At 57.8% G+C, this 17,184-nt stretch overlaps 6 protein-coding genes across 6 annotated transcripts; 4 read left to right on the top strand and 2 right to left on the bottom strand.

Annotated features, from left to right (window-relative positions):
* Positions 1-119: 119 nt before the first annotated feature.
* TRAVEDRAFT_18166 (MAS20-domain-containing protein) lies at positions 120-2,504 on the bottom strand (the record flags this gene model as incomplete). The annotated part of the gene is made up of 9 exons (XM_008036528.1): positions 120-479; positions 542-640; positions 692-1,318; positions 1,372-1,502; positions 1,567-1,585; positions 1,738-1,899; positions 1,955-2,070; positions 2,129-2,323; positions 2,384-2,504. 9 exons carry the CDS (start codon positions 2,502-2,504, stop codon positions 120-122), a joined length of 1,830 nt encoding a protein of 609 aa, XP_008034719.1.
* Positions 2,505-2,639: 135 nt separating this feature from the next.
* On the top strand, positions 2,640-4,954 carry TRAVEDRAFT_69811 (P-loop containing nucleoside triphosphate hydrolase protein). The gene is made up of 9 exons (XM_008037231.1): positions 2,640-2,864; positions 2,920-2,953; positions 3,003-3,222; positions 3,278-3,307; positions 3,363-3,656; positions 3,712-3,739; positions 3,789-4,116; positions 4,169-4,327; positions 4,388-4,954. The coding sequence occupies exons 1-9, from the start codon at positions 2,714-2,716 to the stop codon at positions 4,776-4,778; spliced, it is 1,635 nt and encodes a 544-aa protein (XP_008035422.1). The 5' UTR covers positions 2,640-2,713; the 3' UTR covers positions 4,779-4,954.
* An 816-nt stretch (positions 4,955-5,770) lies between these two features.
* TRAVEDRAFT_27059 (glycoside hydrolase family 79 protein) lies at positions 5,771-8,026 on the top strand. Its single transcript, XM_008036604.1, has 5 exons — positions 5,771-6,276; positions 6,335-6,435; positions 6,488-6,559; positions 6,615-6,710; positions 6,772-8,026. The coding sequence occupies exons 1-5, from the start codon at positions 5,823-5,825 to the stop codon at positions 7,810-7,812; spliced, it is 1,764 nt and encodes a 587-aa protein (XP_008034795.1). The 5' UTR covers positions 5,771-5,822; the 3' UTR covers positions 7,813-8,026.
* TRAVEDRAFT_18169 (uncharacterized protein) lies at positions 8,001-9,787 on the bottom strand (the record flags this gene model as incomplete). The annotated part of the gene is made up of 4 exons (XM_008036529.1): positions 8,001-8,452; positions 8,492-8,815; positions 8,868-9,449; positions 9,715-9,787. The coding sequence occupies 4 exons, from the start codon at positions 9,785-9,787 to the stop codon at positions 8,001-8,003; spliced, it is 1,431 nt and encodes a 476-aa protein (XP_008034720.1).
* Positions 9,788-10,645: 858 nt separating this feature from the next.
* On the top strand, positions 10,646-13,598 carry TRAVEDRAFT_162686 (cytochrome P450 monooxygenase pc-3). The gene is made up of 17 exons (XM_008037232.1): positions 10,646-10,673; positions 10,727-11,067; positions 11,126-11,226; positions 11,290-11,326; positions 11,384-11,443; positions 11,504-11,516; positions 11,568-11,644; positions 11,700-12,152; positions 12,208-12,263; positions 12,326-12,482; positions 12,533-12,557; positions 12,621-12,635; positions 12,689-12,763; positions 12,814-12,869; positions 12,930-13,045; positions 13,104-13,283; positions 13,343-13,598. The coding sequence occupies exons 2-17, from the start codon at positions 10,752-10,754 to the stop codon at positions 13,373-13,375; spliced, it is 1,770 nt and encodes a 589-aa protein (XP_008035423.1). The 5' UTR covers positions 10,646-10,673; positions 10,727-10,751; the 3' UTR covers positions 13,376-13,598.
* A 288-nt stretch (positions 13,599-13,886) lies between these two features.
* Positions 13,887-16,875, top strand: TRAVEDRAFT_143272 (glutaminyl-tRNA synthetase). Its single transcript, XM_008037233.1, has 6 exons — positions 13,887-14,226; positions 14,279-14,350; positions 14,413-14,624; positions 14,681-15,149; positions 15,200-15,500; positions 15,557-16,875. Exons 1-6 carry the CDS (start codon positions 13,938-13,940, stop codon positions 16,746-16,748), a joined length of 2,535 nt encoding a protein of 844 aa, XP_008035424.1. The 5' UTR covers positions 13,887-13,937; the 3' UTR covers positions 16,749-16,875.
* Positions 16,876-17,184: the final 309 nt, after the last annotated feature.

The raw sequence follows: 17,184 nt of genomic DNA on the forward strand, positions 1-17,184 counted from the left end.
GATCTAAGTAGCTAGCTAGACTTTTTGGTACATGTACGTGTGGCCTGCAGGGGAGCACCCCATCGGCCGTGGAACGAAGTAGTCAAGAGACTCTATGCAAAGGAGCTCGAGAGGATGCTCTAGTCGGGACCCATCTCCGCCCCAGGCAGCTTTTCATGGCGCATAACGCTCTCGACCTTGCTCTCGTCGCCAGTGACCCCAAGAGTCGCGTCGTGCGCCGCGTTCTTCTCGCGCTCCTCTTCGTCCATCGCCTCGCGCAGGCACTTCGCGCACTCGCACTTGAAGCGCCAGCCGCGCGCGAGCTCGATGCGGCGCCGGCGGCGCGCGATGCCCGCGTCCTCGCCCTCGGCGGTCGACACGTCGACCCACGCCATCGTAAGCTCGTCGCCCTTCTCGATGGGCCGCGTGGCGACGAGGTGGAGCTCGTTCGTGCCGTTCGGGAAGGTCGGGCGGGTGTTCGGGTCGCAGGAGTGCACGAGCTGTGGGAGAGGACGTGTGAGTTGGAGTATGTGGAATGTGTGGATAAGCTGGGGATACTCACGTATGAAGAGACCAGGTAGATGGCGCTACCGAACTGACGCGCGGTGCCGTGGGGGGTGCGTGTCCTCTCGAGCTCTTCCGGACGGTCGCTGGCGACAGGCTGGAATACGGGTGAGCGTCCCTAACGAAAATCGTGTATGAGGTTGCTTACCCTGCCATCGCGGCCGCCGTCGATGCAGACACCAATCGCGTTGTAGCCCATCTTGCCAACGAGAGTCGCATGACGCTCCTCCGTCACAGACTGCTCAAGACCAGGCAGCGCAGACCCAAGCACGGCGCCGAGCAGCTTGACCTCCTCGCTGGATGAGTTACCCTCGACGAAGCGCAAGCGCTCGATGTGGTCGCCGACGTGGTACAGGTCCTTGCCATCTGCCATCTGCTGCAGCTCTTCCACGATCGGGCCGGTCTTGGTCGGGAGCAGGTTAATGGTCTCGTGCGCGATCTGCTTCGCGACGAAGCGCGCGGCGAGGAGGTTCGCTTGCTTGGCCTTGGTCTTCATGTATTCCACGTACGGGCCCTGTGCCGCGTTCCGTTGCTCGGTCGTGATTTCACCCATGCCGTTGTCGAGCTCCGGGGGAAGGACGGGCTCGAGGCCGAAGAGGATGTTCTGCCAGCCAATCTCGGCGCGTTGTTGGCAGTCCCTGGAGCAGTATACGGAGTTGAGCTTGTCGTGTGTAGGGGTGACCGCTGCGTCCTCCGGGATGGTGCGGAAGCAGTATGAGCAATGCGAGCCTTGACCTTCGAGGTCAGCATCAAGCGCAACGATAAGGGGCTTTTCCTGTGTGTCAAGAGTATGAGCAGAAACTCATGCAGCATAGTGTATCGATGTACCGTGTAGATGACCTCGCCCTCGGCGAAGTCCCTCTCCGCCACCAGGATTTTCTTCATGGTCTGGCTGCCCTCGCCAGCACCAGCTTTCACGGACACGTTCATTCTCTTCGGCGGGAAGTAATCATAGTAACCTATCATCGAACGACACCCCCACGGCTCAGCTAATGCGCTACTCCCATCGAGACCTGGGCTCACCTTCGATACGAGACGCAGTCTACGCTCAGAGGACATAGAACGAGGGGGAAATGCGTATATTAGAATCTGATGATGGCAGAGCACAAGCAAAGCAAGAGAGGGGGGAGGGGGATAGTGCGCAGCAGCATTATAGATCGGTGCTATCGATAGCTTGTCTCAAGGAGCTGCTACGCTCCCCGGGTCCGTGAGTTGGTCCCACTCTTGGGACGAGGTCTCCGACGGAGGGCCCGTCCGGGTCGGGCTGGTCTCCACCTCGTCGGCGGCGCTGGCATCCTCAAACTTCTTCTCCGAATGAGGTTCACTCACATCCGCGTTAACCAATTCCATAAATGTCTAGGTGGCGCCAAGTCAGCGATCGTCTCGCGGGCGAGTGAACGGTTGAACATACCTTGAAGAGGGGGGCAGGAAGAGTGCTCTGGAGCATCATAATAAGCTCCACCGGGGAAGGGTACACGCGAAGGGCACGGAAGAACGCCATCGCTGCCTGCAGGAAGAAGGCAGGACCTAACGGGCGAGTTTAAGTTTGCGACGCGATGGGAGCAAGTGTTCCGTAAACACGCACCCTTCTGAGCCAGCTGCTCGCCAACCTGGACTTGCATGATGAAGTACGTCTCCTTCTCGTCCGGGGTAGGGGGGACCTCCTCCTCCCGGATTTTGAACAGAGCCGCCTTGATCTCGGCGGCACCGACCGAAGACTCGGCCTCCACCTGAGCCTGCTCCTGCTGAGTCTGCTTCGTCACCTTCTTCTTCTCCTTCCCTGTGGCGTGACTGTGAGTGAGACGACACGCGTACAAAGGCAGGACACAAGACCACGTACGCAATTTCTTGCGGAATTCGATGTCATTCCGGCGCTTGTAGTCGAAGTAGACGGCGTAGGCGACGAGGCCGCCGAGGACCGTGACGGCGGCGACGGAGAAGATGGTCCGGGAGGAGGACATGGTCGTCGGTGGAGAGGAAGTTTGTGCCAGCCTTTCCACTTTCTGAGCCGTCATCGGCCAAGTCCGAGTCTGCCCTCACGTGCGCCTGCGCGTCCACCGTGGGCGCTTCCAGTCACACGGGTACGCGTCCGACCACAAGGTTACGTTCACGCTGCGGGACGTCTGGATAAGTACCGTGTACCCAGCAGCTCGTCTTGCTTTGAACCTTCATGTTCCTTCCCATGCCCATGGATCCTTCTCCACCCTTGAGCCCCAAAGACCTCGAAGAGGCGTTCATCAAGGTCACCTTCGAGGAGGACAGTGGCGCGCAGCACAATGCTCAAGCCGGAGATCCTTTCTACGACCCTTGGGTAGACCAGGGTGGGTACCGTGTTTCTCGTACACTACGCGGCCGTTCATGGCCTTGTCTTTATAGCCTCAGCCAAGTTCGCCGAGCCTTCGCAGTTTGGGTGTGTACCACAGTCACCGGCCGCTGTGGTCGTCCTAACAGTACCGCAGTGCCCGACACCTGCGCAAGCTCTACCCGGACTACTCCATCGTAGGAGCTTATGACGGAAACATTAACATCCTCGGGTTCCCGGGGGCCATGGCTCAGCCTATCTCTGCCCCCGACCTCATTACGACTGTGTTCTTCGTACCTCTGGCCAGGCATCTCTCCCCGGTCCCCGGCGTCCTCGTTGATCAAATCTCTTACGGAGCATTCCGCCTGGCATGGGACGTAAGTAACTGATCAACCGCCACACGTTTTACGGGCCACTCATTATATGCTATAGCAATACGATTTCCTCTTGTACATCGTCAAGGTGACGCTTGCAATTACACTTCCAAGTAATTGCACTGCTTACGCTTAACGCGCAGTACCCTGCTGGATTTGGCACGACGACCCACCACTATGTCCTCCACAAAGGCTCGGAAGAACCCGCGAGGTTGCTGCTATTGGCCGCCGGCGCATGGCAGGATCAACTGCACCAGGAGATCCTCGTCTTCGACAACGGCTTCTGGAACAAGAGCAACAGTCTCTGGACTGAGGTGCAGAAAGCAAACTGGGCCGACGTGATCCTCAAGGAAGAGTTTAAGACAGCCTTGAAGAAGGACATATATGGCTTCTTTGACTCCGAAGACCTCTACAAATCACTGGCGATCCCCTGGAAGGTCTATATATGCCCTTGTTATGATGGTGTGCATTACTAACAGTGCAACCTCACAGCGCGGTCTGATCATGTACGGTCCTCCTGGTATGTCTCCGTGCCTCATCACATCAACATTCACTCACGTCATCTGCAGGTAACGGGAAGACCATCAGCATGAAGGCGGTCATGAAGGACTGCGATGCACGGGGCTTCGCGCCGCTGTACGTCAAGTCGTTCAGGTCTTGGAGAGGCGAGGAAGGCTCGATGTCGGAGGTCTTCAACAAGGCCAGGCAGATGGCGCCCTGTATCCTCATCCTTGAGGACCTGGATGCACTCATCAACGACGGCAACCGTTCGTTCTTCCTCAACCAACTTGACGGTCTGGAGGGCAACGATGGCCTGTTGATCATCGGCTCTACGAACCACTTCGACCGGCTCGACCCTGCGCTCAACAACCGCCCCAGCCGGTTCGACCGCAAATAGTAAGCATATATCCTTGTTTGCTATCGGTAGCTAAACCTTGACTGTGTTCAGCCTGTTCGATGACCCGGACGAAGATGAGCGCACGCTCTACATTCAGTACTGGCAGGGCAAGCTGCACAACAACAAGGACATCTCCTTCCCTGACAGCCTGGTCAAAGACGTCGCGTCGAAGACCACTGGCTTCAGCTTCGCGTACCTGAAGGAGGCCTTGTACGTCCCACGACTGTCTTGCAACGCTGCGCCTTACAGACACCTGACCACTCTTTCCAGCGTTTCCTCGCTCGTGCTCCTGGCCGGTTGGGAGGGCGACAAGCCCGATTTCAAGGACGTCCTCCTGCGCACGGTCAAGACACTCCGCGAGCAGCTGGACAAGGATAAAGACTCCGCGCTCAAGTCCGATGCGGCCCCGGCCTTCGGCTTCCCGCGGATGTTCCACAGCGCGCCTGGCCCGCAGACGAACGCCAGTCGCCTGCCGCGCGTCGAGGCGCGCTCCATCGGCCAGCCGCGCATCTGGGACACGACGCCTTCTACTCCCGCGGGGAGGATGCCCGGTGCCTTGCCGAGTGGGACCGACGCCCAGCGTGAAGGTGGGAATGGCCGCCGGGATGTCAGGACGATGGCGTCCGCCGCTGCTGCCTTGGGGCGGTCATTCATCTCGTAGGTCAAGTGCTCGTCGAGTTATAGCAACGGACGGTTCGGCGAAGGATGGGTGGATGGATACGGAATTTGTATGTTGGAATGTACGTGTTTCAGTTTCCGGTCAGCGTTGTACATATATCACAGTGCACTAGGGGTCTAGAGTGCGCCTCAGATCAAAGTGCATATTGCTACGATCTCCCCGTGTTGTGTGCAGTTTTGATGGGAGTTGTTCATGACATAGCCCCAGGGGGATAATTATAGGGTATGTGCGGTCCATGTCCTCCCGGTGCCTTGAGCTTGGCACAGACAATTCGCCATGGATCTACACCGCGGGGGTTTAGGCTCCTTGTGATCGCGAGTCGACCTCAGAAGTTCCAGTGGTCGGGCGGTGTTGTGCGGATCTGAAGGCGTAGCGCTAGTGATGCCACTGCCGGATTGAGGTCTGATAAGGGGCGCCACTACGTTAGGTTCAACCACATCCATCTGGCGCAGACTCGTGCCAGCGCAGCGGCTCATGCCAGAAGGTGCGAAGAGCACGCCGCATCGAATGCAGCGTCGACATGCAGCAGCATAATGAAGAAGCCACGACGGTAAGTGGCCAGTCAATATCCCGACCAAGTCCGGAATGCACCACTCACGCGAGTCCACAGACCGGGGACGCCCCGACCGCACTGGTATGATCCCAGTGCCTCCATCAACCGCGTTAGCCCCTAGCCAGACTCATTCCGGCCTGGAGCGCTTTACGGCGAGCGCGAGGGTGTTGTATTGCCGACCGCTTGGTAGCGCTCATACGCCAGCTGCCTTGCGCTCGTCCCCTGGCTCCGGTGCTGCTTCGACGAGGAACCTGGCCCCGTAATGGACAGCCATCTGCCGTATCCGACGAACTCGTCGTCCGGCCAGAGATGCCCGCCGCATTGGATGCACCTGCACCTGCGCTTGTTCGTTATATACCCCACCAGCTCCGGACGGGTCGGATAAAGTCTATCGTCCTCGCCGTCTTCGTGCCCCCCCTCTCTCGCCCCCGTTGCGTTCGTCGCGCGCCGCTCTTTTCCTTGTCTCGCCTTCCATGGCTCGCTCGATTACCTTCTCGCGTCCGTTTGCTGCTTTGCTCTGCTTGATCGCCCCGCTCTATATCCAGACCGCCCACGCCGCCGTCGCGGTCGCTTCTCCCGCCTCCCCGCCTCCCGCAAACGCCAATGTCGTCTACTCGAACTTCATGGGCGTCTCGCTCGAGCTCTCCTTCATCAACTACTACTTTGGCAACTCGACCGACCAGATACCCCAGCCGGTCGTGAGCTACCTCTCCGCGCTCCAGACCCGTGGGTCCGGGAAGCCCGTGCGCCTGCGGCTTGGGGGCAACTCGATGGACAGCTCGACCTATGTCCCTAGCCAGCCCGACATCATCGAGTTCACGGATCCCAACGCGAACTCGAACGACCAACCGGTGAACTACGGCCCTCAGCTGTTTGATGTGATGAAGGGCGTCAGCACCGCCGTTGGCGGCGCCCAATTCCTCATCGGTGAGCCGTCTCAAACATAGACCTGGATTACCAATGAACTTACCGTTCACCCGTTAAGGTCTGAGTTTGCGGACACCGAACAGCACGAACATCCCACTTCTTGCCGGCGATGCCGAAACCGCCCTGGGTGACGACCTTGATGCCTTCCTATTGGGAAATGTGCGCATGTGCTCTGTCCAAGCCGCCGCTGCCTGTACTTACAGCCGTGCAGGAGCCCGATTTGTACACCGCACACGGGAACAGGCCGAACCTGCAAAACTACACCACAAACGACTACATCGGTGTATGTATCCTTGGCTGTCCCGTCGCCGGTTCCCACACTCACTAACGCTGTGCAGGATTACGCAACCGTGTTTGGAGCCCTCCAGGACACGCCAAAGGGAGACGTACTCTCCCAGGACAAAATTGCGGGGCCGACCATCTGTTGTTTTTGGGTTAGTGCGATCGTTTCTCACGCACACATAATTAACTGACGGGTACCTGCCGCCACCTTAGGACCTGGCATCCGTCCTGCAGTCCGGCTGGCTCGACAAGTACGCCGACCGGCTGAAGTACATCACCCTGCAGCACTACCCGCAGAACAACTGCCAGGGCAAGCCGCAGTACGGCATCGACTACTATACCTCGCACGCGAACGCCGTCGGCCTCGCACAGTGGCAGCAGAACGGCCTGGACTACATCGCGGGCAGCCCGAATCGCAAGCCAGTGCTCATGGACGAGTTTAGCTCTGCGTCGTGCGGCGGTGTACCCGGCATCTCGGACACATTCGCGGCATCGCTCTGGGAGGTCGACTACGCGCTGCAGATGGCGCTGACCGGCTACGCGGGCGCGTACCTGCACACACGGGAGCGCGGTGTCACGTACAACCTGTTCGACCCGCCCGACGCGGTCGCGGGCGGCGCGGGCGCGTGGACGACGAACCCGAGCTTCTACGGGATGCTGCCCGTCGCGGAGGCGCTGCAGGCTGCGAACGGGAGCCGTGTCGTCGATCTGAACCTCGCGAATTCGATCAAGGACACGAAGGCGACCGCGGCGGGGTACGCGATCTACGACGGGTCCGCCCCGACTGTCCATAGCCTCGTCATGTTTAATTTCGCGAACGCGTCGGGCGCCATGTCGGACTACACTATCGACGCATCGCTCGTGCCTTCGAACAACACCGACATCACTATCCGGTACCTCACAGCGCCGTCCGTGAACGAGAAGACGAACATCGCGTGGGGTGGGAAGACGTATGCGGGCGTCGGAGATGGCGTCGCCGTCGACGCGACGTTCTCTAGCAGCGTGCCGGACAAGACGACCTCGTGCGCGGGCGGCTGTACGATCCAGGTCCCGGGTCCCGGCCTCGCCGTCGTCTTCCTCGGGGGCGTCCCGACCATCTCGAAGCCCGCGAACACCTCTCCGAACTCCACCGCGGGCGGCGCGTCGCCGTCAGGCAGTGCCGCTGCGAGCCACACGGGTGGCGCATCGCGCTCCTCCGTCGTGAGCCTGGGCGCGCTCGCCGCCGTCCTGCTCGCTGCATGTACCATGTTGTGATTTGACTTTTACTTTTGGGACTTCTCGTCGATACAGACACTCGCTCTCAGTCGCTGTGCTCTAGGGACTACTTGTTGTTATCGAGATTTATAGTACAGTAAATATACCATACCTGCCGCATGTATATTCCGGTCACACTCGGCCTCCGACGCGGTCGGCGGTTCCATATGCATGTGTCGCATTAATCGTTATACCACAAAGTCTTCCGCCTCATGCACGCCCACCACTCCTCTTGCTACCAACATCGGCAGCTTCTCCCTAATCACAGCGCGCACTCTCGCCATCGCAGCCACCCTACACGGCTTCTCCAGCTCCCCTCCTCTGTTAACATACGCAACATTGAAGGCGCACTCTCTCAGCGCGGGGGACGCGTCCGCGTCAGACAATATGCCGTCGATTTCCGCCCAGGGCAGGTAGTCAAGCTGTGCGAGCGCGGACAGACAGAGCGTGATGTTGACGGTTGCGAGGGCCGGAGCTACGAGCTGCGCAAGCGCGCGCGAGACGCAGGAGAACGTCGGGCGCACGGCGCTCGGCGTGAACAGGTCCAGCCGGAGATAGTGGATCGCAAAGTGGCGCAGGCGGGGTGTGTGCTGGGGGATGATCGGGTTGCCTGTGCGTGATTTTGGTGAGGGCCGCATACCTATTGATTCGTAGGGGGACGGACGGGGACAGCACTCACAGGCTACATCCGCGGGCACGCGAAACACAGCAGTCTCGAGCACGTCCATGCCACATAAGAGGGCGCGCACCTGCGCCTCCTGGTGCGGGAAGTCTGGCTTGGACGCGGTGGGCACGCCCATGAGGAGCGGAGCTATGCCCGCCCCAGAGCTCTTCGGGTCCGCGGGGAGCGCGACGTTGAGGGAGAGGAGCGCGCTGAGGTCGACGTGGCGTACAGCACACTCGAGGAGGTCGAGCCCGTCCGTGCAGTCGATGACGAGGTGCTTGAGGTGGATGGGCGCGCAGGCCTCTCCGTTGCAGAGGGCCTTGAACTGTAGTGGCTGGCCTGGAAGAAGAGTTAGTTGGGAAGATCGTGAAGTGATACCGTTGAACATCACCTAAATCGTCCACCAGGCCCTGCCCCATGAGTGAGCCACATGCCCAGTTTTCATGGTCCATGTGTAGGGACGTGAGGTTCGGAAGGGTGCTGATGAGCGCCAGCAAGTTGTGGCATGTTGCGAACGCGACGTTCGACAGTCGCAGCGTAGTGACAGAGGGGAAGGAGGGAAGGGGCGCTGGCGGTGGCCCCAACAATGGCTGCCAGTGCAGCGCGGCGTTGTGGAACTGGATGCTCACATCTTGCGCGCGGGTAAACGTGCCCAAGACGGACTTCCAGTACGTGCAGAACTGTTTGCTGTCGGCATCGAGGCGCCAGAACTGGACGTCTTTGACATATGGCACGAGCCGTTGTCCATCGGAGGCCTGAAACCACGCCATGCGCGACAGGAGGCGCTTGGGGGGCGGGAAGAACAGTTGAGAGCGGTGGAGCTGGCTCTGGCTTGGAACACGCCATGCGCGACTGATGAGGGCCGCATTGGCGAGATCGGTGTTCGAGGTGGTCTCGCCTGAAGCAAGGTGGTTGACGATGTAGTCCACGATCTCCTGGGGCAGGTATCCCATCCCAGTGCCAACGACGAGACCTAGGGTGAGCGGTTAAGGACAGATCTAAGAAGGGCAGGAGGTAGCAGGTCAATGGTGCACCTGAGACGCGCACGTAGTGTGAACGCAAGGCGTCGGCCGAGCTTATTTGAAGTGCTTAGCCGTCCGGCGACCAGTCTACTTAGCCAAAACACCCGTGCGCCGCCTGTGTACTGGGCCGCAGGAGCTTCCTCATCAGAGGTTTTGCCTGGTCAGTGTGCGAGGCAAAGCTTACTTATCCGTCACAGCCTCGGGCTTCGGGCATACGCACGGCGATCTCCTGCGTGCCCTTGACAAGCCTCATTCGCCGGAGGCCGAGGGCTGCGAGTCTCAGGATCATGTAGGAAGGTCAAGACGTGAGTGATGTTAGCATATCTCCCTTATATAGAGCAAGATCACTGTGCAGGGTGTTGTCGACTCACCGGAGGGTTTGATTCGCAGCCCTAGTTGACGTTAAGAACTTACGACGATGGGAATTCGAATTGGCTGAGGTGGGAGACTTGAGCCAACGTCCATTCTTACTTGCTACGTCACCCTCGTCATCACATGAACATCGTCTGCTCAGCATACCAGCATTTATCGTCGCCCAGTGTCCATCGGCTCGACTGCATGCTTGAGCAGTACAGCATGGCGAACAAGGTTTTGACGCATGGCGTTGTGGCAAGGTTCGTTTCCGAAATCTTTTGCTACTCACAATTGCACTAAGAGGCTCGCAGCAGCTACCAGATTGAGTCGCAGATATCCTTCGCTCATCTAACAGTTGTCCAGTGCGAGTTGCGAGCTCCAGTCAGGATGAAGATACTGGTCAGCTTGGAGGGGAGGAAGAAGGTACGCCACCCCCGCATAGGCGCTCGTATAGGCCTACGCCACGATCGGAATCTCAGCCCAACGACGTGCACTGTGTTTTTGCCGCGCCTCTAGTGGCAGCCTCGCTCCATGCTGAGCCCACTCGCCTGAGCATCTACTCGTTTCCCAAATCTCTTCAGAGTAGTTCTTTCATCACAGTCAGATGCCATAGAGGCTACAGGAGACGAAGGTTTGCTGGATTGGAAGCTGCGATGATATTTACCCACCCACATGTCACCAGCGAGGGCGCTCGGCTGCAGTTGGCAGCAGGGTCGCTTGACCTCCGAATATAGACCCCGTGAACTTCCCCACCGAACAATCATATGCAACTCTCCATTGACGTCCACCTCCCATTGGTGAAGAAATCCGGGGTCTGCAAGGCAGGTCTAAGTCTGCTGCGCCTCTTAAACCCACGCTGAACTCTCTCTCGCAGTAGCCGTATCTCCTCACAAACCACCATGAAGCTGTCGCCGGGGATCCCGTTTCTCATCCGCTACATTCTCGTGTGTTGCGCCCCTCCGTTGGCCGTCTACTGCACCAAGCGTGTCTTGTCGGCCACATCTGATGTAGATCTGCCTGCTTGGTTCTGGGTCGTCACCGCGATACTGAGCGGGCCGCTGCTGTACTCTCTACATGTCTGGCGCAAGTTCCGCGGCTTCCGTCTTCGGGCTGCTGCTCTGGGCGCGGTCATGCCTACGGAACTTAATGGCGACGAGTTCGGCAACAAGGACGTTCTGCGGGGCATACTCGAAGCCTTTATCACAGGATACCCCTGTGAGTATCCTATCACAACTGGGGAGTGACGGTATATATTTATAGACGCCCTACGCAGCGGATATGTTTGACATGGGGGCCGAGAGATGTGGCTCGCTGTTCCAGTACACGATCTTCTGGGACCTGTCTTATGGCACGACGGACCCCAACGTCGTAAAGGTACGTATACTGCCCGCGACGGCGATACGTTCTAATGTGATAACGTGCTGTGACCCCCACTAGACGATACTAGCGACTGACTTCGCCAATTACGAGAAAGGTACGGGCACACTTAGGCGACCAAACGTAGGTTATGCTCACACATCTTCCACGCTAGGCGAGGTATTTCATGAGATCACTAACTCGTTGTTTGGGACGGGTGTCTTCAACGCTGATGGTACGTCGAGCAACTGCTGCATATATGATGTCGTCAATCTGATTAGCCAATGTTACTTAGGCGACTTGTGGAAGTCAGTAGCATTTAATAATATGCATTTTGAGTTTTGCTCATCGTGTCGTAGATTCCACCGATCCATGTCACGTCCCTTCTTCAGCCGGGAAAGGATCAGCCACTTCGAGTTGTTTGACCGTCATGCCGGTCAGTTCCAAAAGAACCACTGTTATTCTATATCTCATGCCACGGTTCTCTCAAGAAACCGCCATAAACAAAATCAAGGAGCGCATGCGGTCCGGCGTCGCCCTCGACTTCCAGGACCTTATTTCCAGATTCACGCTCGACTCTGCCACAGAGTTCCTCTTCGGATCTTGTGTGCATAGCCTGAACTCTTCGCTTCCCTACCCCCGCGGACTCATCCCCTACACCGAAATGAAGGAGCTGTCTTCTTCTGAGCGCTTTGCATACGCGTTCGGAAAGGTGCAGCAGATCGTGGCCGAGCGCCCCCGGTTGGGCTGGGTTTGGCCGCTGAAGGAGATCTTCAGGACCTCCACCGACGAGTATATGGAGATTGTAGATGGGTTCATCGAGCCTATACTGAAGGATGCCTTGCGGAAGAAGGAGCAGCGCCTCAAGGAAGAGCATGTTCTCGATGACAAGGAGAGCCAGGAAGACGAAACCCTCCTCGACCAGCTGGTTAAGCAGACCTCAGGTGCGCCACCTTCGCGTTTCCGACTTGCAGCGCTCTGTTGACCATCACTTTCCAGACCCCGCTATCCTTCATGACGAGACGCTGAACATTCTGCTTGCAGGAAGGGATACCGTACGTGACACTATATGCTGGCGCACTGTAGGACATGACTGACGTCTCCCTTACTTTTGCAGACGGCCGCTGCTCTCACTTTCGGTGTTTACCTCTTGTGCCAGCATCCAGATATCTTCAAGCGCCTACGTGACGAAATTATCGAACACGTTGGCTTGACGCGTCGGCCAACGTATGATGATATCCGCAACATGAAGTACCTCCGCGCCTTCCTCAACGGTAAGTGCACAGCGTGGAGGTGAATTTCATGCCGACTCAATCTTCCCTAGAAACTCTCCGCCTTTATCCCTCTGTGTAAGTCGTTTCCTCTTGTAAGCAATGCACATATTGACACTTGATGCAATCGACTACATACAGCCCGTTCAATATCCGGTACGCTGCGAGTGCTGTTACCTTTATTGTCTCGTTCCTTATACTTGCTCTAGGTACTCGATCAAGGAGGGCATCCTGCCGAACCCTGACCCTCTGGGAAAACCCGTCTACATCCCTCCCGGGACACCGTACGTGTTGATGCAACCTGCGACGATAACTATTTTGAACACCCGCACAGGATCTCCTACTCCATCTTCAACATGCATCGCGACCCGAAGTACTGGGGCCCGACTGGTAAATTATGAATGACCCACCGCTGGTGCATGGCCCTAATGCCGTATGCTACGCGTTTAGCCGCAGACTTTGACCCCAGCCGGTTCTTGGACGAGCGCGTCGGGAAGTACCTCGTTCCAAACCCCTTCATCTTCCTCCCGTTTAACGGCGGTCCGCGCATCTGTCTCGGGCAACAGGTTCGTTCTTACTTCGTGTTCCTTCCAGAGCCAATACTGACAGACATCAAACCATCAGTTCGCATACAACGAGATGTCGTTCTTCATCATCCGTCTGCTGCAAAACTTCTCCTCTGTGTCGCTCGACCTCGCCGCGCAACCGCCGGACACCCTCCCGCCTTCCGAGTGGAAGGATGCGCCGGGGCGCAAGGGCAAGGAGCAGATCTTCCCGAAATCGCACCTCACCTTGTACTCCTTTGTGAGTCCTGCCTCTTATAAGCCATGCACGCACGAGCTCACCAATACTCCCTCATTCAGGGCGGCATGTGGGTCAAGATGGAAGAGGCCTGAATGGTCGCGGACACGGCGGAATCCCCCGCCCGCAATGAGATGTTGCCGCCCTCGACTCTTAGCTGAAATAGCACAACCTCAGTCTTCTCGGTCTTTATATGTATTGCTATCACCTACCGAGCCGCGTACACTGTTGACATGTTCGGAAGGAGTACGAGCACTGCGGCCACTTATATCCCTATCTCAGACCTGTACCAATCAGTAGGAGCTGTGAAAATGTCGGCGTGTATATCACTTGTTTCCTTGTTCCCTTGCGGAAATGTGCACTTCGTCTCGGCTACGGTCAAACCTCCGCTACCATAGGAAACTGTAAGGCCTGCACACGCTGAGCGCCCAGCGCTCACAGCACAGCTCGGAGCGCCCATATGATGATCCAGAATATGCGGAGATCCGAAGTGAGATCTACGATCGATGTAACTCAAAGCTGCGTCCGAGTCAAGTCCCAAAAGCACCGCAAGAGTCAAGACCACCTCTTGCACACGACTACGACCGTCTCGACCCATCTTGTCTCCCGTACCACTCAGGAGCACCACCCCAGTCACAGAACACCCGAACACAGAGCATGGCGCCGAAGGCAGACGCGCCCGAAACGGCGGAGCTCGTCGAGCTCTTCAAGAAGATCGGTCTCACCCAGGCAAAGGCCGCAGAGGCGGCGAAGAACCCCAAGGCCGCGAGCACCCTGCGCACGATCATCGAGTCGCATGATCTCGTGCACAAGCAGCTCGACGACAAGCAGGCGGTGCTGCTCGCCGCGCTCGCCGTCCCGGGCAGCAAGCTCGGGGAGGCGGAGCGGAGCTACGCGGTGGACGCGATCTTGGACGGTAGGCTGAAGACGACGGACCAGGTCTCTGGTGAGTCCGTGGATTGATAGAGCGCGCTTACAATGGCTTACACGTTCTACAGAGGCTGCGAAATACCTCGATGCGCACCCCGCTCCTGTGAACGATGCCGAATTTGACCAGGCATGTGGCGTCGGTATGTGATTGCATTCTGCGGAGGCTTTGGTAAATCTCGTCATTGAAACTATAATATCATAGGCTTCAGCATCACTGCAGACGAGTTGGCCACCCGGGTGAAGGAGTACGTTGCATCAAGTGCGCTCGCGGGGTGGAACAACCTTGGCCAAGCGATTGGCGGCCTGAAGAGCACCGACCTTCGTTGGGCAAGCCCCCTGGAGCTAAAGAACGCGGTCGAAGCTGCGTTCTTGGAGAAGTTCGGCGCGAAGGAGGCGGCCAAACCCAAGGGCAAGGTGAGTCTAAACCTGCTCACATCCTGTTGACCGTGCGCTGATCACTCTGAGAGTAGGAACTTAAGAAGGCTGCCGCCGCAAAGCCTACCGCATCGGATGAGCAAGCTGCCGCATCCTCGTCCCGTTCAGTCTTCCAAGAAGGCTTCCTCGGACACCTGCACAAGGTGGGCGGTAACCCGCAAATCCATCCCCATCTCAGGGAGCAGCACCTGGCGGCGACGAAAGGCATCGTCCACACTCGTTTCCCGCCAGAACCCAATGGCTACCTGCATATTGGGCACTCGAAGGCTATCTTCGTGAACTTCGGATACGCGGCTTACCACGGCGGTCACTGCTATCTGCGGTTCGACGACACAAATCCGGAGGCTGAGGAGGGCCGATATTTCGAGAGTATCCTGGAGACTGTCCGCTGGTTGGGATATGAGCCATGGAAGATCACGTATTCCAGCGACTACTTCGACCAGCTCTACGAGTTGGCGGTGGAATTGATTCGGAGAGATAAGGGATATATCTGCCACTGTACCGGTGAGTGCCTTGTAAACGCACCAATGAATAGGTATACTAACCGCTTGCAGCGGAGGAGATCTTCGCTAACCGAGGAGGTGAGGAGCGAGGACCCCGGAAAGCATGCGCCCACAGGACAAGACCCATCGAGGAGTCTCTGGCGGAGTTCGAGAAGATGAAGGACGGCACTTACAAGCCCGGAGAGGCAATTTTGCGGATGAAGCAGGACCTCGAGTCCGGCAACACGATGATGTGGGATTTGGTCGCCTACCGTGTGCTCAACTCCCCACATCACAGGACGGGAGCGAAATGGCGGATCTACCCAACATACGACTTCACTCACTGTCTGTGCGATAGCTTCGAGAACATCACGTACGTCCAGTACCACCTCCTTCGGTCCACAACGTGCTAACCTGCTCTCCTTGTAGACATTCGTTGTGCACAACAGAGTTTATCGCCTCGCGCGAGTCGTACGAATGGCTTTGCGACGCACTCGAGGTCTACAAACCCCGTCAATCAGAATACGGCCGTCTGAACGTCACCGGAACTATCATGTCGAAACGAAAGATTCTCCAGCTCGTGAAGGAGGGCCATGTTCGTGATTGGGACGACCCGCGCATGTACACCTTGATCGCTCTCCGTCGGCGTGGTGTACCCCCCGGCGCCATCCTCTCTTTCGTCAGCACTCTCGGTGTCTCCACATCGGCAACGAATATACAAGCAGTGCGCTTCGAACAAACTATCAGGCAATACCTTGAAGACGTCGTCCCTCGTCTCCTCATGGTGCTCCGCCCCCTCAAAGTCACCATCGAGAACCTCCCTGAGGACTTCCTCCTTTGGCTGGAGAAGCCTTTGCACTCGAAGGTGCCGGAACTGGGCTCTTCAAAGGTTCCTCTGACTCGTACCATCTATATCGACGAGGACGACTTCCGGCTGGAGGACTCCAAGGACTACTTCCGTCTCGCGCCCGGGAAGACCGTCGGTCTCTTCCAAGCCCCCTGGCCCATCACCTATGTCTCGCACAAGACAGACGCCGCCGGCAAGGTCATCGAGGTCATCTGTCGAGCGGAGAACGAGGGAGCGCCGAAGAAGCCCAAGGCGTACGTCCAATGGGTCGCGGAGCACCGCGCATCTGGCAGCCCAGTGGTCGTCGACGAGACGCGCATCTTCCACCAGCTCTTCAAGAGCGAGAACCCCGCCGCGGCCGTGCCCGACTTCTTGGCAGACATCAACCCGGACAGCCTCGAGATCGTCAAGGGCGCGATGGTCGAGGTCGGGTTCTGGCGGCTGGCGAAGAAGGCGTTTGCGGACGCGAAGGCGGAGAGCACGCAACGTACGAACGCGGCGCTCAAGGCCACTGCCGAGGCGTCCGGGCCCGTCGTCAAGGGGGCGCCTACCCATGAGCACGATGACACGCCGAAAGCTACAAGCGAGCAGCTCGTCGGTAAGGAGTGCATCCGCTTCCAAGGTCTGCGCGTGGCGTACTTCTCGGTCGACAAGGACTCGAATCTCGCGAGCTTGGAAGAGGCGGAGAGTGTGGAGGCCGGGCGGCGCGATGGCGACTATCTGGTGCTGAACCGTATCGTGAGTTTGAAGGAGGACTCGGGGAAGTCGACGTAGCGAGGGGAAGTAGGGGATGTCGTTGGGGATGACTCTTGCAGGTTGTATCACTGGAAAATACTAGTGTTAAGTAGACGTGCGTAGAATTGTACTTAGTATGAGATTACAGAATCTAACACAGTCGAGCCTACCTTTGGGAAGTTGTCTATTCGGTCAAGACTCCGAGAGAGGACGGGACGACTGATATTGACCTCGCTGTGAGCTTACAGGGTTCCATTTTTTCATGAGAAGCTAGGAATATTTCGGCAGCAATTTCGCAAAATGGGTGTTGTCCTTGGATTGAGATCCATGGATGATAGTACTTACTTAATGCACACCCGTTTGGTCGTGTTTGGCAAGAGCTTTAGAATTCAACAAGTACAAACAGTCCTCCGGCTCACGTGCAGGCAGCTGCAGGCGCGTTCTTCGGACAAAGCCGAGCCCCAGGCTTTCGCTT

Source organism: Trametes versicolor (assembly GCF_000271585.1).
Source record: "Trametes versicolor FP-101664 SS1 unplaced genomic scaffold TRAVEscaffold_3, whole genome shotgun sequence".
NCBI classification, from domain to species: domain Eukaryota; kingdom Fungi; phylum Basidiomycota; class Agaricomycetes; order Polyporales; family Polyporaceae; genus Trametes; species Trametes versicolor.